Genomic DNA, 26,015 nt, shown 5'->3' on the forward strand with positions numbered 1-26,015 from the left:
TGCTGTTGCTAAGTCCCTTCAGTTGTGTCCAACTCTGGGACCCCATAGACGGCAGCCTACCAGGCTCCTCTGTCCCTGGGATTCTCCAGACAGGAGTACTGGAGTGGGTTGCCATTTCCTTCTCCAAGCCGTGGGTGCAGTCACTCACTAGTCCACATAATTGTCTGGGCACCCACCCGAGAAGTCCTGAATATCTGTGACTTTCCCCCGGTTGGTAGAATTTTTAAAAATACTTTTCTGATGTCCAGATGTTGGAGAGATTGTGCTAGGAATCTGATGGTTTCTGGTCCACCCTCCCTCCCACTGCAAGCCGTCATCACATCTCTACCAGCCTGAGTGCAGGAGCCATCACAGACGAAACTCCACCCAGTACAGGGACAGGGCTGCCTCTGCATGGTCACTGGGATACACAAAGTGAAAGCTCTCAGTTAACAGCCTATCTGGCAAGAAGTTCTGCTTTGCCCTTGACCCTCTCAACCTGCTCTGCTGTACTTTCTGTCTGTACTGCCCTGTTCCCAGGGGAGCAGAGACCCAGACCTGAGACTCAACACAGAGCCCTTGCAGTTTTAGCTAGATGTACAAGTGAATTTGTTGCAGGAAGGAGGACCACTTCCAGGGCCCGAGAATGGGCTCCTGTCTCACACTTGGAAATGAATTGCCCGAGGACACACATGCTGACAAAGAGAGAGACTATTGGGAAGGGGCGCCCAGGCAGAGAATGGCAGGGAATCCAGGAGAACCTCTCTGCCACATGGCTCGAAATCTTGGGTTTTATGGTGATGGGATTAGTTTCTGGGTTGTCCCTGGCCAATCATTCTGGCTCAGGGTCCTTCCTGGTGGCACACACATTGCTCAGCCAAGATGGATTCCAGTGAGGAGGATTCTGGGAGGTTGGTAGGACATATGGACTGGAGTCTCTTTCTTCCTTTTGACCTTTCCCAATTCTTCCAGTTGTTGGTAGCTTCTTAGTTTCTCATTCCTTACCAGGACCGATGCCTCCTGAATGTGTCAGGCCTGACCAGGGCAGGAGGTTTCAGTCAGTGGTTCCCCTAACAACTTCATCTGACTTCTCCTGTTTGACTCAGTGTTGTGGAACTATGTGCCTTTTGTCCAGCAGAGGTATGCATAAGAATTTATTCCCATTTGTAGCATTTGGAAAATAAATATTCTGTTTATTTTGGGTTTTCTTTCTAGTTTGTGTTTTCCTGTGTTATCTCAGGCCCCTACCAGTGACAGCCAACATATGAAGAAAGCATGCCTAAGGGAATATTTTCCAAGCAATTTTATTTCCAAAAATGCTTTGCAAAAGAGAGAGTTTGTTGGTTGGATAAATTTTGGAAATTCTCCATATTCTAAGCCTGTCTTTGAGAGCCAAGATATCCATTAGGAAATTAGAAGTATTATGAGGGCTAGCAGTTTTTTTTTTTAAGCTGTTTAACTGTAAGTCAGCATTCTCCAGATTTATGGCCATGGAACTCATTTTCATATAGCATCCAGAAAGATCAGAGTGAGAAATGTTAATATAAATGTGTTTAGAGATTTAGGTTCCCTAAGAAAGTGAGTCTTTCATCTTTCTCTTCTCTTTAGCACCTTACACATAGTGAATTCTAGTAACTTGGATGGTAATTTACTAGTTTTGGTAATTACTACCAATGGTAATATTGATTATGGTTATGCCTGTGAATTGATAAGGAAAAATCAGTGCCAAATTGGCGTTCATTTGAAGCTCTTGTCTGAGTTGGGAAAAGAGGGGGTCATTTGCATAAAAAGAGAGTGGATCCTTTCTGGGGACTAGGGGAACTAAGTGTGATAGGAGATGGGATATAAAAAAGCAAGATTTCCAGTCTTCCTCTTATTCCTTCATTTAACAAGCATTTCTTAGAACCTTGGTATTTATAATACAAGGCAATGTAGGAAATGAGGCATAATCCTTCTTCTCAGGTGTGTTGAGACTAGTCCAGATGGTAAGACATGTACTTAATTCAGTTTAACATTGTAAGGAATGGCAAAGGGCTTTGAACAAATGAACAAAGTGCTCTAGTGCATTCAGAGGAAGCTAAAGTGGTTTCTGATCCAGGCAGCTAGGTGAGATCTTTGGGACCATGTCCCTCTCAGATCAGTATTCACTCATGCCTACAACCTCCAGGGGTGGAAGTACATCCTAATAGGTTCTCAGTGGGGAATCCATCTCAGTGGCTTTGCAGGTCCAATCTTTCCGACATGGAGACTGAGACACAGAGTTGGGGGCCGGGGGAGTCTGAACTGAAAGCATGGAGACATGAACTCTGGTTCTGCCACTACCAGGTACCAGCTGGGTTTAAACAAATTAGACACACACACACACACCACAGGCATACTTCAGAGATACTATAGCTTCGGTTCTAGAACCACTGCAATGAGGCAAAAATATCACAATAAAGTGAGCCACACAACTTTGTTTCTCATTACATATATAAGAGTTATATTTACACTATACTATTAAGTGTGTAAGAGCGTTATGGGACTTCCCTGGTGGCTCAGATGGTAAAGAATCCGCCTGCAATGCAGAAGATCTGGGTTCGATCCCTGGGTCGGGAAGATCCCCTGGAGGACAGCGTGGCAACCCACTCCAGTATTCTTGCCTGGAGAATCCCATGGATAGAGGAGTCTGGTGGACTACAGTCCATAGGGTTGCAAAGAGTTGGTCACAGTTGAAGCAACTTAGCATGCATGCATGCATGGCTAAATGAATAAGAAGAATTTTACACAAACACTATAATGTGATAAGATCTAAGTTTTAGTGAATATTAGAATTACCTGTGGGATTTGTTCAAAATATAGATTGCCTGCCCACACACCCTTGATTAATAGGCCTGATGGCAGGATCCCTGTAATCTGTACCCTGAGTTATTCTGAGCAACTTCTGCTATAAATCCAGGAATCCTGCAAATGGAAAGGGTTGGATTCCGGAAAAGTTTATGATATTCATTCACATGTATATTACTCTACAGCAGGGTTTCTCAACGAGGGCACTACTGACTTTTGGAACTGGATAACTCTTTGTTGTAATGGGGCTGTCCTGTGCATTGTAGGCTATCAAGCAGCAACCCCCAACCAATAATGACAATTAAAACTGTCTCCAGACATTGCCACATATAATCTGGGGAGCATAGTCAATCCTGGTTGAGAAGCACTCCTCAACAGGGACCAAAGCCCCAGGAGTCAGACTAGAGATAGTGATACTGATCTTTCTAGATCAAATCTGTTAACAGTGAAGAGCACCTTTCTCTAAAAACTTGAGGTCCCCAAAGAAAACATTCTCAGAAGGGTCTGTCTACCTGTCCTCTTAATGTCTCAGCTATCCCACTCAAGTACTAGACACACCAAACACTAATAATCAACTTATGTACACTTTGGTATAAGACACATTTCCCCTTTACACTTTCTACTGGAGTGTGTATCACTCAAAATATACAAAAAATCTCAGTATAGCACTTTACCAGCCTCCATAGATAGAACCTGAAGTGTAGGTTGGGTTATAAAAGGGAAGGAAATAAATGCCAATAAAGGGTTAATGAGTTGTTACAGCTGTGGGCAACTGAGGCTCAGTTCCCCTTAGTTTTACCTGAGAAATTGTGTGGACTATGCCAAAGTATTGCCCCACCAAGAGCAGAGAAGCTTAAAAAAAAAAAAAAAAGAACAGAGAAGCTGAGAGAATTTGTCCGTGTTCCTCATTGGCTGGGGTTGCCCTTATGTCCCATGGTGGATGTTGACCATTGAACATCTGTTGCAGAGTAAGCTTCAATAATCAAGTATAAGATGATCAGTCCTTAGGATATCAGCCTCATCAGTCAAGGTTCAGTGAGATAAGCAAAATGACTAAAGGATTTATTATAGGGACTTGGCCTTACCTAACTGTGGGGACGGAGAAGGCAATGGCACCCCACTCCAGTACTCTGGCCTGGAAAATCCCATGGACGGAGGAGCCTGGTAGGCTGCAGTCCATGGGGTCGTGAAGAGTCGGACACGACTGAGCAACTTCCTTTTCACTTTTCACTGTCATGCATTGGAGAAGGAAATGGCAACCCACTCCAGTGTTCTTGCCTGGAGAATCCCAGGGGCAGGGGAGCTTGGTGGGCTTCCGTCTATGGGGTCACACAGAGTCGGACACGACTGAAGCAACTTAGCAGCAGCAGCAGCAACTGTGGGGAAATAAGTCTTTGCATCTGATGCTGGAGTTTGAAGGGCAGGCAGTCAGGAAGGGAAGATAGACGTATGATGGGGAAAAGCAAGAACAAGCTGGAACCCACAAGTGAGAGCTGTAGTCCAGATTAGCCTTTGTTGCCTCTGATCTTGACGCTGTGGGTGTCTTGCAGAAGCCAGGATTCTTCATCATAGAGCTAAATACATATACCTGGCCTAAGAGTTGGAGAAGCTGAAGGAGGATCCCAGAAGGGTGGAATAGTTGCAGGCCCTCATGCCATGAAAATCAGCAGCAATGTGTGTGACCCCCAAAAGGAGTGGCTGCTTCACTTTTACTCTTTAGATTTCCCATAAGAATCTTTCTTGTGACCTATCCTAACCAGAAATACATAGGAAAGAAAACTCAGAAATCCAGTTCGGCCTGAACAAGTTGACAGAGTACAAAGCCATTATATCATCTCTTCCCTCTACCACTTGCTCAGTGAGCCCACATACAAAATGGCATCCATGGCATCAAGGATGGAGACAATGTATGGTCTCAACAATATGACCTTCCACTCACCAAGACAGATTTGATTTTGGCTATCGTTAGTCATTAAGGAAGTGTAAGTCCAAACCACAATGAGATACCACTTTGCATCCACCAGGGTGACTATAATCAGAGAGACAGACAATAACAAGTGTTGGCAAGGATATGGAGATATTGGAATCTTCATATATTGCTGGTGGGAATGTAAGTTGGTGGCAGCTGCTTTGCGAAATACTTTGACAGTTCTTCAAAATGGAGTGGGAGAAAATTGAGAGTGACTTTTAATGAATAAGGGTTTCTTCTTGGGCTGATGAAAGTGTTCTAAAATTAGCTGTGGTGATGGTTTCACAACTCTGAATATACTAAAAAGCATTGAATTGTGCACTTCGAATGGATGGATTATAGAGTATGTGACTGATATCTTAGTAAAACTGTGAAAGAAAAACAGCCACTTATCTTCACACTGTAATATTTTCATCTTTTTTCTAACTACCTAGTTCTCTTGAGTTAATAGCATTTGTGAAAGAGGAAAAATATTTTTTTCAACGCCTTGTCAGTTATCTTCACTTACCCAAGAACCTCCAGAAGAACTCGTATTATTTCTATATTAATTGCTTTATTTGTAATGTTTGTATATACCTAGAGTCCCTTGGGAAAGATGGCATAACTATGCATCTGAAACCTTTTATTCTTAATGTTATGGTGTAATTTATACCTGAGTTTAATGATTCTCTTTTTCAAGGGATGAGATTGCACAACTCAACTGCCCATTGTGTTAGCTGTACAAATCCTGAAAGAGGGGGCTGAGCATAAGGTGAAAATGAGGTCATGAACTTAAGAATATGCTGCTAGCCCTTGAAGTTGTATAAGAGGTAGAGGGAGAAGAGGCATGAAAATTGCAAGCCATAATGCTGTGCAAATAAAATAACAACAAATCCAGATGATGAATGAGTTCCCCAGGGAAATCGGTGGGCCAAGGAAGGCTGAGGATTGGACCCTGGGAGAGTCAGTAGATCAGAGAAGAGAGGGTCTTACGAACCAGATGGCCACTTGGGAGAACCCATACATTAAGATAAGATATGGAAATTCCCTGGCAGTCTGGTGGATAGGATTCCACACTTTCACTGGGGAAGGCCTGGGTTCAGTCCCTGGTCCCTGGGGAATTAAGATCCCATAAACCTTAAACCATGGCCAAAAAAAGGGGGAAAAAAAGATAGGATAGATGTTTCCTTGTAAATTATGATGGCTTTTTCTAGGTAAAGTAGCACTATGTATAATGTTTGAAAAGAGTTTGGCTACCTGCATATTGGAAGAGGTAAAAAATGATTTTTTAAACTTAAAATACAACACGATCCTATTTAATGGGTCTCTTTTTAGATAATTTCTTTATTTAAAGCATTATGAACTATAGAAAATTAAACCACCAAAAGATTTCTCATACAGGCCAGTCACAAAACAGTGAGACTAGAAAGGTGCCAGGGAATTCATATGGCTTGCACAGACATGTTCCTAAATCAATCCAGAACATATCTGCTTATTTTCAAGATGATCAAAGAAAAATATTTGTCAGCTTCCCTCAGTGGCCTATGATACTCTTTAATAACACTGATTCCCTTCTGTTCAACTAAATATTAAAAGTACAGAGCTGAAACTCACCACCATGCCAATTGGTAAATGCTACTTTCTGGCTTATTTTACGGGACCAACAATAAAGCTGGTGGGCTTCCCTGATAGCTCAGTTGGTAAAGAATCCGCCTGCAATGCAGGAGACCCTGGTTTGATTCCTGGGTCAGGAAGATCCCCTGGAGAAGGGATAGGCTACTCACTCCAGTATTCTTGGGCTTCCCTTGTGGCTCAGCTGGTAAAGAATCAGCTTGCAGTGTGGGAGACCTGGGTTCAATCCCTGAGTTGGGAAGATCCCCTGGAAAGGGGAAAGGCTACTCATTCCAGTATTCTGGCCTAGAGAATTCCACGGACTGTGTAGTCCATGCAGTTGTGAATAGTCGGACACTACTGAGCAACTTTCATTTTCACTTTTCTTTCAACAATAAAGAATGATGTGGGAGGCATCAACTGTCCTCCTTTCTTATTTTTGAGCTTTATGTAAATGGACTCAAACTCTATGTATTCTTTGACTTTCTTCTTTCACCAGCATATTTTTTTAATTGTTTATGGCCATGCTGCAATGACTTGTGGGATCTTAGTTCCCCAGCTAGGGATCAAATCGGGGCCCTGGCACTGAGAGCTCCAAGTCCTAACCAATGGATCACCTGGGAATTCCCTCACTGATATATTTTAAAGTTAAATCCATGTTGATTTGTGTTGTTCATGGTTTATTCATTTTCACTGCTCCAGAATGGACATTCATGTGTGTCTTAGTCTGTCTATCTAAAGCTCAAAAATAGACAAAACCAAACAATGTATCATGCAGGTATGTATATGAAGGAGATGGAAGAAAAGGAATGTTAGACACAAAATTCACTACAGTGGCTCCCTCTTGTGCAGAGGAGGCTGGATGTGATTGGGGAGAAACATGGTGTATGTCTAAATTTCTGGTGATATCACGCTTCTCAAATTGGATGGGGTACATGTGGTTGTTCATTTCTATTATTTCTCTTTAAACTATCAATTTTTTATCATATATAGCATATTTCATAGTAAAAATTTAATAGCATTAAATAGCTTGCTCAGTAACATTGAAGTGTTAAGAACGCCTTCCCCTTGCCTTAATTGGGCAAGCATCCAAAAACTTAAAAAAAAAAAAGCAACAACAAACTATCCTCTCCTGGCAACAGTCTCCCTTTATTATGAACATTGGTAGAGTGAAGATGTGGTTTCTCAAGGAGACGTAAGTATTTGGGGCACAATTCCAGGGACATTGCGTTCTACTTGACATCAACAACTCTGGCTGTGTCAAAGGCACAGAGATTACAAGCCACTTAGAAAGGGTAGAAAGATTTCAGAGTACAGGCACAAAATTAACTTTACTTTTATCCAAGATTTTTTTTTTTTAATTTTTACTTTAGCCATGCTCTTTGGAAAATGTAGTATTCTAGGAGATCCTGCCTCACATTCTTAGGTTATAAAGGCATTTCTTGCTGAGAAGTGGTTTAGGATTGAGAAACAGCTGACACTTTGGGGAGAAAACTATAGAATCACCTGCCAATGCAGGAGATGTAAGAGATGGGAATTCAATCCCTGGGTTGGGAAGATCCCTTGGAGGAGAATACGGCATCCCACTCCAGTATTCTTGCCTGGCAAATCCCCATGGACAGAGGAGCCTGGAGGCCTACAGTCCATGGGGTCGCCAAGAGTCAGACATGACTGAAGTGACTTAGCATGCACACATGCATAGAATCACATTTAAGATAATGTGAAGGTGCATTCCCAAACAATTTTCACCCAGCTAAGAGCCATCTCCAGGCCCTCCCACCGCCTTATTTCAGGGATTTACCCAGGCAGAAAGTAGTCTTGAATTGTCTAGTTTAGAAGCAGGCCATGGAGTAAATAAGCCTTCAGGGACTGGTGAGAAAGGAAGAGGTATGTGACTGTTTCCACATAAATGCATATCTTTAGCACACTGAGATTTTCTGTGAAATAAGAACAAAGAAGCCAAACACTGCTAAGAGAGAAACTCATGAACACCTTTTATAAACTTAGTACCTCTGTCAGCAGGATAAAAATTAACATCATGGCGGGCTTCTAAGATCTCCTTTTAAAATATTCCATGACTCCCATTTCTAAAAAAGATGGGCAGGCTAGACACTTCTCACTAGCTGAATGTTTCACCTCTCCTGCCACCTCTCTTTGTTGTTCAAAGCTCACACCACAGGGTCTTTAGGACCTTGGGTAAAATACTATTCTGGTTGGTATCATACTTATCATATTTGTTTATCATACTTAATGTCCCCCTATGATTAAGCATATTTAAGGATTTTCAAGGAAACTAGGCCATGCCATGTGGGGCCACCCAAGACAGAGGGATCATGGTGGAGAGGTCTGACAGAATGTGGTTCACTGGAGAAGGGAATGGCAAACCACTTCAGTATTCTTGCCTTAAGAACCCCATGAACAGTATGAAAAGGCAAAAAGATAGGACACTGAAAGATGAACTCCCCAGGTCGGTAGGTGCCCAATATGATACAGGAGATCAGTGGAGAAATGACTTAAGAAAGAATGAAAGGATGGAGCCAAAGCAAAAACAACACCCGATTGTGGATGTGACTGGTGATAGAAGTAAGCTCCGATGCTGTAAAGAGCAATATTGCATAGGAATCTGGAATGTTAGGTTCATGAATCAAGGCAAATGGAATCAGCGAACTAAAATGGACTGGAATGGGTGAATTTAACTCAGATGACCATTTTATCTATTACTGTGGGCAGGAATCCCTTAGAAGAAATGGAGTAGCCATCATAGTCAACAAAAGAGTCCGAAACGCAGTACTTGGATGCAGTCTCAAAAATGACAGAATGATTTCTGTTTGTTTCCAAGGCAAACCATTCAATATCACGGTAATCCAAGTCTATGCCCTGACCAGTAACACTGAAGAAGCTGAAGTTGAACGGTTCTATGAAGACCTACAAGACCTTTTATTTTTTTTATTTTATTTTTTTTTTACAAGACCTTTTAGAACTAACACCCAAAAAAGATATGCTTTTCATTATAGGGGACTGGAATGCAAAAGTAGAAAGTCAGGAAACACTGGGAGTAACAGGCAAATTTGGCCTTGGAGTACAGAATGAAGCAAGGCAAAGGCTAATAGAGTTTTGCCAAGAGAATACACTGGTCATAGCAAACACCCTCTTCCAACAACACAAGAGAATACTCTACACATGGACATCACCAGATGGTCAAGACCTAAATCAGATTGATTATATCCTTTGCAGCCGAAGATGGAGAAGCTCTATACAGTCAACAAAAACACGACCAGGAGCTGACTGTGGCTCAGATCACGAATGCCTTATTGCCAAATTTAGACTTAAATTGAAGAAAGTAGGGAAAACCACTAGACCATTCAGGTATGACCTAAATCAAATCCCTTATGATTATACAGTGGAAGTGAGAAATAGATTTAAGGGACTAGATCTGGTAGACAGAGTGCCTGAAGAACTATGGATGGAGGTTTGTGACACTGTCCAGGAGACGGATCAAAACCATCCCTAGGAAAAAGAAATGCAAAAAAACAAAATGGCTGTCTGAGGAGGCCTTACAAATAGCTGTGAAAAGAAGAGAAGCGAAAAGCAAAGGAGAAAAGGAAAGATATACCCATTTGAATGCAGGGTTTTCAAAGAATAGCAAGAAGAGATAAGAAAGCCTTCATCAGTGATCAATGCAAAGAAATAGAGGAAAACAATAGAATGGGAGAGACTAGAGATCTCTTCAAGAAAATTAGAGATACCAAGGGAACACTTCATGCAAAGATGGGCTCGATAAAGGACAGAAATGGTATGGACCTAACAGAAGCACAAGATATTAAGAAGAGGTGGCAAGAATACACAGAAGAACTGTACAAAGAAGAGCTTCATGACCCAGATAATCACGATGGTGTGATCATTCACCTAGAGCTAAAAATCCTGGAATGTGATGTCAAGTGGGCCTTAGGAAGCATCACTACAACAAAGCTAGTGGAGGTGATGGAATTCCAGTTGAGCTATTTCAAATCCTAAAAGATGATGCTGTGAAAGTGTTGCACTCAATATGCCAGCAAATTTGGAAAACTCAGCAGTGGCCACAGGACTGGAAAAGGTCAGTTTTCATTCCAATCCCAAAGAAAGGAAATGCCAAAGAATGCTCAAACTACCACACAATTGCATTCATCTCACATGCTAGTAACGTAATGCTCAAAATCCTCCAAGCCAGACTTCAGCAATACGTGAACCATGAACTTCCAGATGTTTAAGCTGGATTTAGAAAAGGCAGAGGAACCAGAGATCAAATTGCCAACATCCGCTGGATCATGGAAAAAGCAAGAGAGTTCCAGAAAAACATCTATTTCTGCTTTATTGACTATGCCAAAGCCTTTGACTGTGTGGATCACAACAAAATGTGGGAAATTCTGAAAGAGATGGGAATACCAGACCACCTGACCTGCCTCTTGAGAAATCTGTATACAGGTCAGAAAGCAACAGTTAGAACTGGACATGGAACAACAGACTGGTTCCAAATAGGAAAAGGAGTACTATATATTGTCTCCCTGCTTACTTAACTTATATGCAGAGTACATCATGAGAAATGCTGGACTGGAAGAAGCCCAAGCTGGAATCAAGATTGCCGGGAAAAATATCAATAACCTCAAATATGCAGATAACACCACCCTTAGGGCAGAAAGTGAAGAGGAACTAAAGAGCCTCTTGATGAAAGTGAAAGAGGAGAGTGAAAAGGTTGGCTTTAAAAAGTTCAAGATTCATAAAACTAAGTTCATGGCATCTGGTCCCATCAGTTCATGGCAAATAGATGGGGAAACAGTGGAAACAGTGAGAGACTTTATTCTGGGGGGCTCCAAAATCACTGCAGATGGTGATTGCAGCCATGAAATTAAAAGACACTTACTCCTTGGAAGGAAAGTTATGACCAACCTAGACAGCATATTCAAAAGCAGAGACATTACTTTGCCAACAAAGGTCCATCTAGTCTAGGCTATTGCTTTTCCAATAGTCACATATGGATGTGAGAGTTGGACTATAAAGAAAACTGAGCGCCGAAGAATTGATACTTTTGAACTGTGGTGTTGGAGAAGACTCTTGAGAGTCCCTTGGACTGCAAGGAGATCCAACCAGTCCATCCTAAAGGAGATCAGTCCTGGGTGTTCATTGGAAGGACTGATGCTAAAGCTGAAACTTCAATACTTTGGCCATCTCATGCAAAGAGTTGACTCATTTGAAAAGACCCTGATGCTGGGAGGGATTGGGGGCAGGAGGAGAAGGGGATGACAGAGGATGAGATGGCTGGATGGCATCACTGACTCGATGGACATGAGTTTGGGTAAATTCCCGGAGTTGATGTTGGACAGGGAGGCCTGGTGTGCTGCAGCTCATGGGGTCACAAAGAGTCAGACATGACTGAGCAACTGAACTGAAATGAACTGAAGGATTTTCTTAAACAGTTTTTTTCAAAGCAAATATCAGTTTGGTATGAGACTATTACTTGAGTATAAAATATAGATTTTTTTACAGTTTCAATTAAGGGAAGAATTGCAACAAAAGCCAACTGTTCTGAAGGCTGCTGGTGAACTATTATTTAACCCAGTCTCTCTCCTGTGCAGAGTTATTTTTGTGTCTGCCAGTTTCTCTCAGAACATTCTTGCACATTTTCCAAAGTTGACCCTGTTACCCTTGAGCTTCTTAGTCTCCTTTTTTATTCCTTAGAAACATAAAAGATGTGTGGGAGATTTATAAGGTTCACATTTCAGAGTTCTCTTTCTTTTAGTCAGGAAGTTTAAGATGTCTCTTGGACAAAACTATCTCAACATTCCATCAATCATATAAGAGGCCGGAAAGCTTATTGTTTATGAGAAAAGGCTGTGGGAGCAGGAAATTTCTGTCCTAACTGTTTTCTAGCTAATATCACTAAGCTTCGGTTTCCTCATTTGTAAAATGGGAATATTAATAGTTCTTTCCTCCAGAGGGTTGGGGTGAGCATTACAGGAGACAATGCATAGAAAGAGCTTAGGGCAGTGCCAGGCATGGAAAAAGATCTTAATGACTATTAGTAATAATGGTGGTGATGGTGGTAGTGATGATGATAAAGGATTTGGAGTCTTAAAAAGTTGTCTTGCAGCACTACTACACAGCATTTTCAGATAAGAAATCAGATCACATAATCTGCCAAGGTTATTTGAATTTGCTACTCTGGAAAGAAAATTACTTCTTTGTCACTTAATGGCTGCCATGTAGTCTTACTCAATTGGAGAGTGTGTGTGAGTGTGCGCCCATGAATGCTAATGCTCTTCTGTCTTGTGTCCCTGCCTTGATGGTCAGGAGTCTTACTTTAGCCCTTTTTAAAAATCCAGCTCTGAATATTGGTCAGTGCACACAGTACACACAGTAGGCTTTCTACAAATACTGAATATGTTTCTGTTCAATAAAATTGAAATTGTATGCAAAATGTATTAATAGACAGTGTTTTGACCTTATGAAGATTTACAAGATGTTTTAAAGAAAAAGGAATTCAATTAGGAAATAAAGGGAATTCCCTGGTGCTTCCAATGCAAAGGGCATGGGTTCAATCCATGCCAGGGAACTAAGATCCCATAAGCTGTATGGTGTGACCAAAAAAAAAAAAAAGAAAGAAAAGAAAGGCTTAGGAAGAATCTAGACCTGCTCTCTTTTCCTGAGGATTCACCCTTCCCTCATAGTAGCACAGTGCCTGTCACACAACTGAAATGAAGTAAATGGTGGCTAAGTTGTTAGGATTCTAGGTTTTCATTGACAGGGCCCAGGTTCAGCCCCTGGTCAGGGAACTGAGATCCCACAAGCCAAGCAGCCAAAAAAAAAAAAAAAAAAAATCAGTCAAAACCAGCTAAAATGACACTCGGGAATTCTTGACAATCTAACTGTAATTTGAGTCTTGTATAGGTGCTGTCCATCATAGCTTTTTGACACAATAGAGGATCCTGTTTCTTTGAAAATGGCTCTGAGGTTGACTGGTTGGGATTTTTAGAATGTCATCCTAATTTAACATAATATCCTTTGCTTTTAGGGAAAAACTTATCCATTTCGGGGTGCCTTCCCTCCAGTATGGAATCCCATTGCTTATCTGGATTACAACAACCTGTGGCGGACCATGGATAACATGGGAAAAGAGGTAAAGTGTGTGTTCAGCTTGCCCTTAACCTGTGACTGAAATCAATAGCAAATGTTTAATATCCTTCCACAGTACAGGGAACATTGATGTATATCATTTCCAATGTACCCAATAACTCTGCCACATTGGTAGTATTTCTGCTTTAGCGAGGAGAAATTCAGTACCAAGGGGTTACATAATTTCCCCAAGATCATACAACAAGGGAACCAGGATTCAAACCCACATGTCTCTGATACTAATGTGTGTACCTGTGTGTTTTCAACTCTATGCCACTGAGTTTTTATATGACATATTTTTATTGGGAATCCTATTTAGAGTGATCTTATCCATATATTATGCCACCTGAGATAATAAAGGGGGAGGAAGATTTGTTTCCTCAAAGTGTTTTTTCACTGAGTATCAGTAACTCAATAACTATAACATCCATCTCTCAAACTTAATTTGGAAATTTAAAATGGCTGTTGTGGGCGCATGTGTGCATGCTAAGTCTCTCCAGTCATGTCTGACTCTTTGTGACCCTATTGACCGTAGCCCACCAAGCTCCTCTGTCCATGGGATTCTCCAGGTAAGAATACTGGAGTGGGTTACCATACCCTCTTCCATTACCTTTCAATAATAATTATGATGATGACCATCATAATTACATATTAATTTATATTAGTGCATATGCTGCTAAGTCGCTTCAGTCGTGTCCGACTCTGTGTGACCCCAGAGACGGCAGCCCACCAGGCCCTGCCGTCCCTGGGATTCTCCAGGCAAGAACACTGGAGTGGGTTGCCATTTCCTCCTCCAATGCATGAAAGTGAAAAGTGAAAGTGAAGTCGTTCAGTTGTGTCCGACTCTTAGCGGCCATGGACTGCAGCCTACCAGGCTCCTCCGTCCATGGGATTTTCTAGGCAAGAGTACTGGAGTGGGGTGCCATATATTTAGGTATTATTTTGGCAACAGCATTAGGGCATAGAATCCAAAGAGCTATCCATCCCAAACCCACCACTGGGTACGTAGTGTACATATGTAGTGTATGTATACACCACTGTCTATATGCACATAGGATTCTATGCACATCACACATCCAACATAGAGAAACCAGTTTTCAGAGTTTCTCCTGAGGGCCTCTTGGCAGGCCAGTGGGCAGTAACCATCAGACCTAAATGTCGGCCTTCCTTTCTTTGCAGATTCCAGCTGATGCACCATGGGAGGCCCCACATGCAGTGGAATGGGATACGATGACTATGAAAGATCTCATCGAAAAAATCTGCTGGACAAAGTAATCTTGACTATTTAAAATGTATTTTTTATCTTCCCTTCATATCATCCCTATCCTATCTTGAACTTCAGAGTTTTTTTTCATAAGTTATAGGAAAAGTTAAGGGGAAACTTAATGACCTTTCCATTAATAGTGACTTTAAGGGCCCTTGAGACACTCAGAGCAGGATTCAACATAAAGTGAATCTAAAACATAAGAAGAAAAGTATGTGAAGGAAGTTGAACTTTTTTTTTTTTTAATGAAAGAATTGTGTGCTTCACCATAAAAGAAGTAATTGTGTTTTCAGATAGTACAGAGGTCAGCTGCAAAAGCAATTTGGAAAGGTGTTAAAGTAATTTCATATAAATATAGAAGAACTAGAGGGAAGCTAGTCTATATTAATGAAAACTCTAAATTATGTTTTCAATGAGAATCTGTGTTACTAACTGAGTTACAGATCATTCTGTCAGCATTTTGGGGCTGCTGTGTGAAGGCACCATACGAAGAAGCACTGAGGAATGGTGGTGAACTTATGATGTGTGGCCCCTAACCTCATGGAGCTGATATATTTTTAGCAGGAGAGACTGTAATTATACACATGTTACATACTTCTAAGAGAGATTGAAATGGAGGAACCTGACCTCTCTTGAGGGTGAAGGAGAGATTCCTTGTTGAAATAAAGGAGTTGTAACTACATCAACTAAGAATGAGCCACAGAGGGTGGTAAGGGACAGGGAAGGATGGATGGTGTGAGGGCAAGCTATCTTCCAGGAATGTGCCTAATGGATGAGGGAAAGAGGAAAGATAGATGATATGAGAGAATGGCATCTTCCATGAATGAGCCATAATAGATGGGGGAGACAGGAAGGGTGGATGCTGTGGGAATTAAGAATCTTCATTGAAGGCGCCATAGTGGGTGTGGGAAGACAGGAAGGGTGTTTAGTGTGAGTAAATGGTATCTTGCAGGATGAGTAACGGGATGGGGAAGTTAGGAAGAGGGGATGGTGTGAGGAGATGGTATATTCCAGGAATGAGCCAGTAGATGAGGGAGACAAGAAAATGGATGCTGTGAGGGGATGGTATCTTTTAGGAATTAACCACAGGGGATGGAAGGAGACATGAAAAATGGTGCGTGAACATGGTGTCTTTTAAGAATGACCCAGTTGATGAGAGAGAAAGGAAGAGTGGATGGTATGTGGGGTTACTATGTTCAGGAATAAACCATATTGTGTGCACGGGACAGGAAATAGTGGATGGTGTAAGAATGGTATCTTCTGGGTATGAGCCTCTGTTGACAGGGGAAACAGGAAAGATGGATGGTGTGGGAGGCAGGTATGTGCCAAGAATGAGCCATAGTGCATGGGTAGAGACAGGAAGGATGGATGATATGGTGGGATGGTGTCTTCCAGGATAAGCCACAGTGGATGGAGGAAAGTGGGGAGGTTGTGTGGTTGTGGAGATAGTATCTTGAGAAATGCACCAATTGGTGGAGGATATAAAAGATATATTATGTGAGATGTTGGTATTTTTCAGGAATGAATTACAGTGGATGGGGGAGAGACGAAAGAGGGATAGTATGTGTAGATGGTATCTTCCAAGGACAAGTCAGTTGATGGAGGAGACAGGAAGAGTGGATGACATGGGGAGATGGTATATTCCAAGAATAAGTCAGTTTATGGATGACAGGAAGAGTATGATATGAGGGGATGGTATCTTCCAGAAATGAGCTACAGTGGATGGGGGGAGATAGTATGGATGGATGGATTGGTGGGATGTATCTTCTAGGAGTGAGCCATAGTGATGGGAGGAAAAGAGGTTGGTATGAGGGGATGGTATCAACAAGGAATGAGCAGCAGTGGATGGTGGAGAAAGGAAGGATGGATGATATGAATGGTGACATCTTTCTGAAATGAGACACCGTGGATAGGGGTAGATGGAGAAAGGTGGATGATGTGGCAGGATGGAATCTTCCAATAATGACCTGCAATTAATGGTGGAAAGCTGTCAGGAAGGATGGATGGTGAGGAGGATGTTTTTGTCCAAGTGTCTTAAAGGAATGAGTCAGTTGATGGGGGATATAGGACTGATGGATGGTGTTGGGGAATGATGTGTCTTCCACGAATGAGCCCAGTGGATGAGTGGAGATCAGGGTATGGGGAGGATATATATTCCAGGAATAAATCACAATGAATTGGAAATAGGAACAGTGGATGGTGTGGGGTGTTGGTATCTCACAGGTGAACCACAGTGATGGAATGAGATGGAAAAGTGGGTGATGCAATGGATGGTATCTTTCAGGAATGATCCATAGTGGATGGAGGAGACAGGAGATATGGTTGGTGAGGAGGGGTGATGTTGCAGTAGCGAGCCATAGTAATTGAGAAAAATAGTAAAGGGGGAGGGATGGTTTCTTTCAGGAATAAGTCATAGTGGATGGGATGGATGGAAGGATGAATGGTTGAGGCATGGTATTTTCCAGTAATCGACCACAAATAATGGTGGAAGATGTGAAGGTTGTATAGTGTGGGAAATGCCCACCCCCATGCCCAGTATAGAGAACAGGGAGCAGCTTATGAAGGCCCCCAAGATGGGGAGATTGACATCTTTTAACAATGAGTGAACAGTATGTATGCCTAGACCATAAAGATGCCATGAGGAAATGATGTAATGGGAGTTTACAGAACTTGAGAGGCTGATGGTGCAAGACACATTATTGACCATATACAAGACTTTTTGCCTTTTGCCATTAACATCATTGAAGGGTTGGAGAAGGAAATGGCAGCCCACTCCAGTATTCTTGCCTGGAGAATCCCATGAACAGAGGAGCCTGGCAGGCTACCGTCCATGGTGTCGCAAGAGTTGGGCACGACTTAGTGACTAAACCACCACCACCAAGCAGAGTGTTTATTTTTTGTTTGTTTGTTTTAGTTTTGGACTGTGGAAAGACTTAATTGGCTGTAATGTAGAGAAGGAACATGAGGGGATGTAGTCATATGACTAGGTAGGGATACCCAGGAGCAGCCATCACTGTTTTAACCCAGGTGAGGGTCAGTGGTTGCCTGGACCAGGGTGGGGGCAGTGGAGGTGTTGAGGAGAGGAGGTTTGTTCAAATAAGTGAAAACAGTATCGTCAATGAACCTGACAAGCATATTAACCTTTTAGACTGCACTGGGATTAGCATGTTTGGAGCTAACCCATAATTTCCAACAAGTCAGGAAAAAATTATTTTCCCCGAGAGTTAAAAATCTGCATTCTGTCAGAGATTGAGTCCATGAGTATTTTTTAAAGGCATAGAAATGGTTTCTAACTATACTAAATTATGTTTCTAAAGATAATGTCATGTGAAGCATGTATGCGTTTACTCCTGACTCTTGTTCTATGACCAGGACTGCTCGGCAGTTTGCATCTCTCTTTGTGAATATCAATGTGACCTCTGAACCCCATGAGGTGTCTGCCCTGTGGTTCTTGTGGTACGTGAAACAATGTGGGGGCACAACTCGGATATTCTCCATTACCAACGGTGGCCAGGTATGAAGTGTCCATTCTTACACTAAACTTCATGTCTGATTTTGTCCTCAGCCAGTGCAGTATCTTAATAATTGCTTCTATATTTTGAAACATGAAACATATTTCTAAATTTGAAACAATTTCAAAAAAAAGTTTCCTGAAAACAAAATTTTCTCATTTCCAAAAGTAAGTTCACAACTAAAGAGTGTTTCATTTTGAATTTGGTTTGAGGAATTCAGTTCCTTCCTTTTGGAAGTAGGTGAAATTAGAATATGTAGGAGGAGCTCACTTATTAAAATCAACTAATTTGCAAAAAAATCTAGTTCTTGTAAAATTGTCATTAAAGTCATCTCTGTTCCAGGCATGAGACTTTTGGTCCCATTCTGTGTCTCAGAGTTATTATTTTATGTTACCTGTTATAGAATGGAACTGACTATTCTTCTAATACAAGTGATTTCTGGTTACTCTTTCAATAGTAAATTCGACATTTGGGGGATAAATTTTGCTGCCTACTAGCATTTGCCCTTGGAGAAGGCAATGGCAAGCCACTCCAGTGCTCTTGCCTAGAAAATCCCATGGATGGAGGAGCCTGGTAGGCTGCAGTCCATGGGGTCGCTATAAGTCGGACGCGACTGAGCAACTTCACTTTCACATATTGGAGAAGTAAATGGCAACCCACTCCAGTGTTCTTGCCTGGGGAATCCCAGGGACGGAGGAGCCTGGTGGGCTGCGGTCTATGGGGTCACACAGAGTCAGACACGACTGAAGCGACTTAGCAGCAGCAGCATTTGCCCTGCTTCCATAACACATCCTAAATCAAATCCCTTATGATTTTACAGTGGAAGTAACAAGTAGATTCAAGGGATTAGATCTGATAGACAGAGTGCCTGAAGAACTACAGACGGAGGTTTGTGACATTATACAGGAGGCAGGGATCAAGCCCATCCCCAAGAAAAAGAAATGCAAAAAGGCAAAATGGTTGTCTGAGGAGGCCTTACAAATAGCTGTGTAAAGAAGAGAAGCAAAAGGCAAAGGAGAAAAGAAAAGATATACCCATTTGAATGCAGAGTTCCAAAGAATAGCAAGGAGAGATAAGAAAGCCGACCTCGGAGATCAATGCAAAGAAATAGAGGAAAACAATAGAATGGGAAAGACTAGAAATCTCTTCAAGAAAATTAGAGTTATCAAGGGAACATCTCATGAAAAGATGGGTACAGTAAAGGACAGAAATGGTATGGACCTAACAGAAGTAGAAGATATTAAGAAGAGGTGGCAAGAATACATAGAAGAACTATACAAAAAAAGATCTTAATGACCCAGATAATCACGATGGTGTGATCACTGACCTAGAGCCAGACACCCTGGAGTGTGAAGTCGAGTGGGCCTTAGGAAGCATCACTACAAACAAAGCTACTGGAGGTGATGGAATTCCAGTTGAGCTATTTCAAATCCTAAAATATGATGCTGTGAAAGTGTTGCACTTAATATGCCAGCAAATTTGGAAAATTCAGTAGTGGCCACAGGACTGGAAAAGGTCTGTTTTCATTCCAATCCCAAAGAAAGGCAATGCCAAAGAATGCTCAAACTACCGCACAATTGCACTCATCTCACATGCTAGTAAAGTAATGCTCAAATTTCTCCAAGCCAGGCTTCAACAGTACATGAACAGTGAACTTTCAGATGGTCAATATGGATTTAGAAAAGTCAGAGGAGCCAGAGATCAAACTGCCAGTATCTGTTGGATCACCGAAAAAGCAAGAGAGTTGTGGAAAAACATCTACTTCTGCTTTATTAACTATGCCAAAGCCTTTGACTGTGTAGATCACAACAAACTATGGAAAATTCTGAAAGAGATGGGAATACCAGACCACCTGACCTGCCTCTTGAGAAATCTGTATGCAGGTCAGGAAGCAACAGTTAGAACTGGACATGGAACAACAGACTGGTTACAAATCAGGAAAGGAGTATGTCAAGGTTGTATATTGTTACCTTGCTTATTGAACTTATATGCAGAGTACATCATGAGAAATGCTGGTCTGGCTGAAGCACAAGCTGGAGTCAAGATTGCCAGGAGAAATATCAATAACCTCAGATATGCAGATGACACCACCCTTATGGCAGAAAGTGAAGTTATAAGTAAAGAGCTCTTAATGAAAGTGAAAGAGGAGAGTGAAAAAATTGGCTTAAAGCTCAACATTCAGAAAAGTAAGATCATGGCATCCAGTCCCATCACTTCATGGCAAATAGATGGGGAAACAGTGGAAACAGTGGCACGCTTTATCTTTTGGGGCTCTAAAATCACTGCGGATGGTGACTGCAGTCATGAAATTGAAAGATGCTTGCTCCTTGGAAGAAAAGTTATGACCAACTTGGACAGCATATTAAAAAGCAGAGACATTACTTTCCAACAAAGGTCCATCTAGTTAAGGCTATGGTTTTTCCAGTAGTCATGTATGGATGTGAGAGTTGGACTATAAAGAAAGCTGAGCACCAATGAATCGATGCTTTTTTTAAAAAAGTGGTTCTTTATTCATAAACTTGAAGCAAGTTTACAAATTTTACTGTACATTGCCAAATAAATCTGCAATGAAAAATAAAGTCCCAAAATACCCCCAGAACCAAAAATCAAAGCATGCCAAATGTGCAGCTGTCAATCTGCCAGCTATCAGCATAGTAAAGAATTCAACAATATATTCAAGATTTAGCCTTAGGTTTAAGGAACTTTAATGCTTTCAAGAATTCTGCCTTGTCACTTGTTATCTGAGCAACTGGCAATCAGAAGCTTATACAAATTAACCAAGTGAATAAAAATGCCAGAAAATCTTTTTCTACTATCCTCTTAATCAAAATAGAAAAAAAAAGAGAAAGAAATGAAACACAATAATGCAGAAGTGCCAAGTCTTTCAGATGTGGTTTACAAAGTTAAAAACTGAGTCTTAAAGCATAAGAAACACTTTTGAACTTTGTAACTGATTTGTGCAGATAAAATGCGCTTCTGGATTTCTTTTTAATAGAGCTTAATAACTAGCGTTTACTTTTAAATCAAATTTGGGTATATAAAAAAAAATCTATTACCAACCTAATAGGACTGATTCAAGTAAGTGTATAATGGAGAGTACACTGATTTGAGTCTAGATTTTATCAAAGAATTAATATATGTAGAATTCCTATTAGTCTTTATGTAAAGGCCATTACTATGACTATGGAAAACATTTAAGTCTCCAAATTAGATACTTTTTGTACTTAACTGTGCAGTTTTTGTTCATGGAGTCTTTGTGCAAATCACTATATAAGTTTATTAGTTTACAACTGATTGCAACATCCCATTAATAAAATGGAAACGTAGAATGACTTAGTATTTTAAATAATTCAAGCTCTATACTTCAAGCTCTTCTTCATAAGAAATATTGAACCAACAAGAAGCAGATTAAGATCAGCAAGACTCTGATGCCCCAGTGAATTGATGCTTTTGAACTGTGGTGTTGGATAAGACTTTTGAGAGTCCCAGGGAGTGCAACGAGATCAAACCAGTCAATCCTAAAGGATATCAGTCCTGAATATTCATTAGAAGGACTGATGCTGAAGCTGAAACTCTAATACTTTGGCCACCTGATGTGAAGAACTGATTCATTTGAAAAGACCCTTGTGCTGGGAAAGATTGAAGGCAGGAGGAGAAGGGAACGATAGAGGATGAGATGGTTGAATGGCATCACTGACTTGATGGACATGAATTTGAGTAAACTCCGGGAGTTGGTGATGGACAGGGAGGCCTGATGTGCTGCATTCCATGGAGTTGCAAAGAGTTGGACACAACTGAGCGACTGAACTGAACTGATACCACAGCCATTACTAATGAATGTAACTCATCTGGCTCCCTGGTTGGATACACAACAAGCCAGTAGTAAAGCCAGAATTTTAATTCCCGGGTTTTCCAAACTCTGTGAGTCTTTATTTCAAGACTCTCCCTTAGTGAAAGAAAATGGGTATCTCTTTTCTAAGAATGTTATGCCTCAATGGAATAAGGTTTAATTGAGAGCAATTTAGTTCTAACTTATGCTCTGTTTCATAGTATGAGGTGTAGAGTCATTGTCTACTTAGTGAATTATTCCTCTCCTTGGGAGACCATCAGAAGTCCCTAAGTTGTTCTTATGGTTGCCAGTTTGACCTTCAGCTTTAGCAAACATAAGGCAGTCGCATTTTTTAAGTGCCTTTACATCTAGAAATCCCATATTACTCCTTTTAATCTATATTTGTCTTTGGAAATATCTTGACTCAATTTATATATATATATAAAAGAAGGAAATGGCAACCCACTCCAGTACTCTTGCCTGGAAAATTCCATGGACAGAGGAGCCTTGTAGGCTACAATCCATGGGGTCACAAAGAGTTGGCACAACTGAGCGGCTTCACTTCTTTTTCATATATATATATATATATATACGTATTTAGTTAATTTATTTTTTAATTGAAAGATAATTTCTTTACAGTACTGTGTTATATCCCTCATTCAGAGGAGCCAAGATACTTCTGGGCAGACTCCACATGACCTTTTGGAGGGCATAGTTCAGATTATGAATGTAAAACCATTATCACAATACCTTTACAAAGAACTTAGATTTATCCTTTAATAGTTTAATGGTTATTTATCCTTTAATAGTTTAGTTCAACAAATACTAGACATGAAGATGGAAAAGAGTTCCTGGTCTTTCCACTATACTAACATTTAGAGTAACTCTTGGAAAACAGAGGTCAAATTATAAATGAAATGGTTCTGGTTTTGTGAGGATGGACGGATCATGAAACTAAACTACTTTGGGAATGTTTTTATAAGGAGCTGTAGTGGTGTCATTAAGACAATAGCCAGTTATCCAAGTGTAAAAATTATTGTGAGGTTGCTGGCATAGGCTTTCTGGAGGAACGTGATTAAGGTACCTAATTGTACAATGGTGGGCTGTGCTTCAGTCTGCCTACTTGTATTTCTAATCATTCAAAGAATCATCAGTCTCTAGCAGGCTAAAAATATTCCCCTGGTTCTTACAAAATGCACTGTATTAAGGACTGACCTTAGATTAAGCTGGAAGCATCTCCGTGGTGAGCGTAGCAGATGGCACTAGGATGCAGCACTCACGGTCTTATAGAGTTGCTCAAGGAAGCTAGTCCACAGTGTCTGGAGGAATAGGCAGATGCTGAGCCTTCATTCTTCTGTCCTCCCAGGGAAACTTCCAGGCCTTTTGGCAAAAAGTTCTCAACAGCTGAGATTTAGATTCTTAGAACATCTTTTGGTGATGACCAGGTGATCCTTGAGAGCACCATGAGCCTGTTGCGCCTAGACAGTCCTGGCCTGGGACTTTAAAAAACTGAGGGGAGTTAAGAAACTGCATCCGCATCTCAGTGAAACTAGAAAAAAATAATCAACTTTTTTTAAAAAAAAAGGAAACTGCCTCCCCCTGGGAGAAGCGCAGCATCCTCCCTGTCGCCAGACACCCTCCATGCACTGCACTCTTGAGCATTTGAAGCTTGCTGATATTTGCATTTGGTCAAGGTGCCAGTGGTCTAGGGAAACCTTCCTTCTGATTCTGTGATTTGATTTTAAATTTTTATTGGGATATAGTTGATTTCCAATGTCATGTTAGTTTCAGGTATACAGCAAAGTGAATCAGTTATACATGCACATGTATCCACTCTTTTTTTAATAGATTGTTTCCCCATATAGACCTTTAACAGAGTATTGAGTAGAGTTCCCTGTGCTACACAGTAGGTTCTTATTAGTTATCTATTTTATATATATATAATGTCAATCCCAATCTCCCAATTCATCCCTTCCCACTGATTCTGTGATTCCATAAACTGGTAACAGCTTTTTGTCACATGAAGCTGCATAGAGCATGGTGACTGAGGTGTCTTGGTAGACTGCCCCTGTCCTAATGAGTTCTTCTAACAGTTAACAGTGTAGAGAGTGGAGGTATGGCCTGTGATTTTTCCACAGGTTTCTAATCAGTGGTAAATATGGCTTTCCTTCCTGGGGCATTTGTCACATTTCCATCCCTGCCTGCCTTTTCCTGTAGGAACGGAAGTTTGTAGGTGGATCTGGTCAAGTAAGCGAACGGATAATGCAACTCCTAGGGGACAGGGTGAAACTGAGGAGCCCTGTCACCTATGTTGACCAGTCAAGTGAAAACATCACCGTAGAGACCCTGAATCGTGAACTTTATGAGGTAATTCAGTTTTGTCAAAAGAAATGTGTATTATGGGAATTCCCTGACAGTCCCGTGGTTAGGACCTGGGGACACAAGTTCCATCCCCTGGTTAGAGAACTAAGATCCTGCCTGCCTCACGGTGTGGCCCATAAATAAATAAAATTTAAAGAGCTTATATTAAGTAGGTCTCTAATAGCCTGGTGGCTCAGATGGTGAAGAATCTGCCTGCAATGCAAGAGACCTGGGTTCGATCCCTGGGTGGGGAGGATCCCCTGGAGAAGGGAATGGCCACCCACTCCAGTATTCTTACCTGGAGAATTCCATGGACAGAGAAGCCTGGCAGGCTCACAAAGAGTCAGTCACGACTGAGCGACTAACATGTTTCTGTCTTCTGCAGCTTCTAACCAAATATAATCCAAGCGGTGGCATGATTGATGCTGGCATATTTCTGACTCAGTCTTCCAATTATTAGCCTTAGTTGATGTGCCTTGTTCTGTGTTGTTGCCTCACAGTGGTCTCATACTGTACATTGTGACTGCTTAGTGTCCCTCAAAATGATAAATGTGATGTTTCATGTCCCCTGCAAAGACTGTGACTCACGTTTGAGATGGTATTTTGTGTCTGTTTGTTTCAGTGCCGGTATGTCATTAGTGCCATCCCACCAACTTTGACCGCCAAGATACACTTTAGACCAGAGCTTCCATCAGAGCGAAACCAGCTGATACAGCGTCTTCCAATGGGGGCTGTCATTAAGTGCATGATGTATTACAAGGAGGCCTTTTGGAAGAAAAAGGGTAGGTTGTGTTTATTCATGTTTAAATTGTATTAAGAGAAGACTGCACTCTTTTTTAGGAACATACAGTTCAGTTCAGTAGGAGCATATTGAACAGAAAAAGATGTGTTTCCAGTTGGTAGAGAAAGGATCAGAAATCTTAGTCTGTCCATCTCTTCATAGTCCCCAGCAACACAAAATGGCCCCAAGAGTGCTTGCTGGCAGTGAGAGGCAAGGCAGCAGGCCCTCCAGTTGCAGGGCCACATTGTCCAGGCCCCTGGCATATGTCTCACCACTTCCTCTTCATGAGCGGAGTAAGACAAAGGACCACTGTGAAAGAGCGCTGCTTTGAAGTCACACATTCCTGGGCCCCACTTGCTTACTAGCTGTGTTGCCTCAGGTGGCACTTCACCTCTCAGCCTCAGCCTCTGTATAAAATGGTAACAATGAGACTTCCTGTTCGGGTGTTGGCATGAGGCAAGGTCTGGGCGGATGTGGTGTTGGTTGTTGCTAAGCCTTCATCTCATCCTAAAAGGATTCCTTCTTGACACTTCTTCCCTGGTTTCCCAGAGGCGATTCCTTCTAACACACCCTACTGTTTCTTGTGTATTCCACAACTCCAAGGCCATCTTACAATTTTACTCATGCATTGATCATACCTGACCTTTATGTAAAGGTCATCGAGATGGGTCATTTTCTAATATGTCTGGGTCACCAAACATCCTTGTTTAATCAGTGAGTGTATTTAATGGAAAAGAACTTCTGGGATCAGGGCAAAG

The 26,015-nt window shown here is 41.4% G+C and overlaps 1 protein-coding gene across 1 annotated transcript in view; it reads left to right on the plus strand.

Annotated features, from left to right (window-relative positions):
* The window catches only part of MAOA (monoamine oxidase A), an 83,473-nt gene that overhangs the window by 38,567 nt on the left and 18,891 nt on the right, over positions 1-26,015 (plus strand). The window contains exons 4-8 of the mRNA XM_086387091.1: positions 13,410-13,514; positions 14,690-14,781; positions 18,147-18,288; positions 24,333-24,482; positions 25,099-25,258. Of these exons, the coding sequence (XP_086243217.1) occupies positions 13,410-13,514; positions 14,690-14,781; positions 18,147-18,288; positions 24,333-24,482; positions 25,099-25,258 (649 nt within the window). The remainder of the gene's footprint in view (positions 1-13,409; positions 13,515-14,689; positions 14,782-18,146; positions 18,289-24,332; positions 24,483-25,098; positions 25,259-26,015) is intronic.

This window comes from Bos grunniens, chromosome X, assembly GCF_055505025.1.
Source record: "Bos grunniens cultivar Pamir isolate PY7600 chromosome X, Bosgru_T2T1.0, whole genome shotgun sequence".
Classification (NCBI taxonomy): domain Eukaryota; kingdom Metazoa; phylum Chordata; class Mammalia; order Artiodactyla; family Bovidae; genus Bos; species Bos grunniens.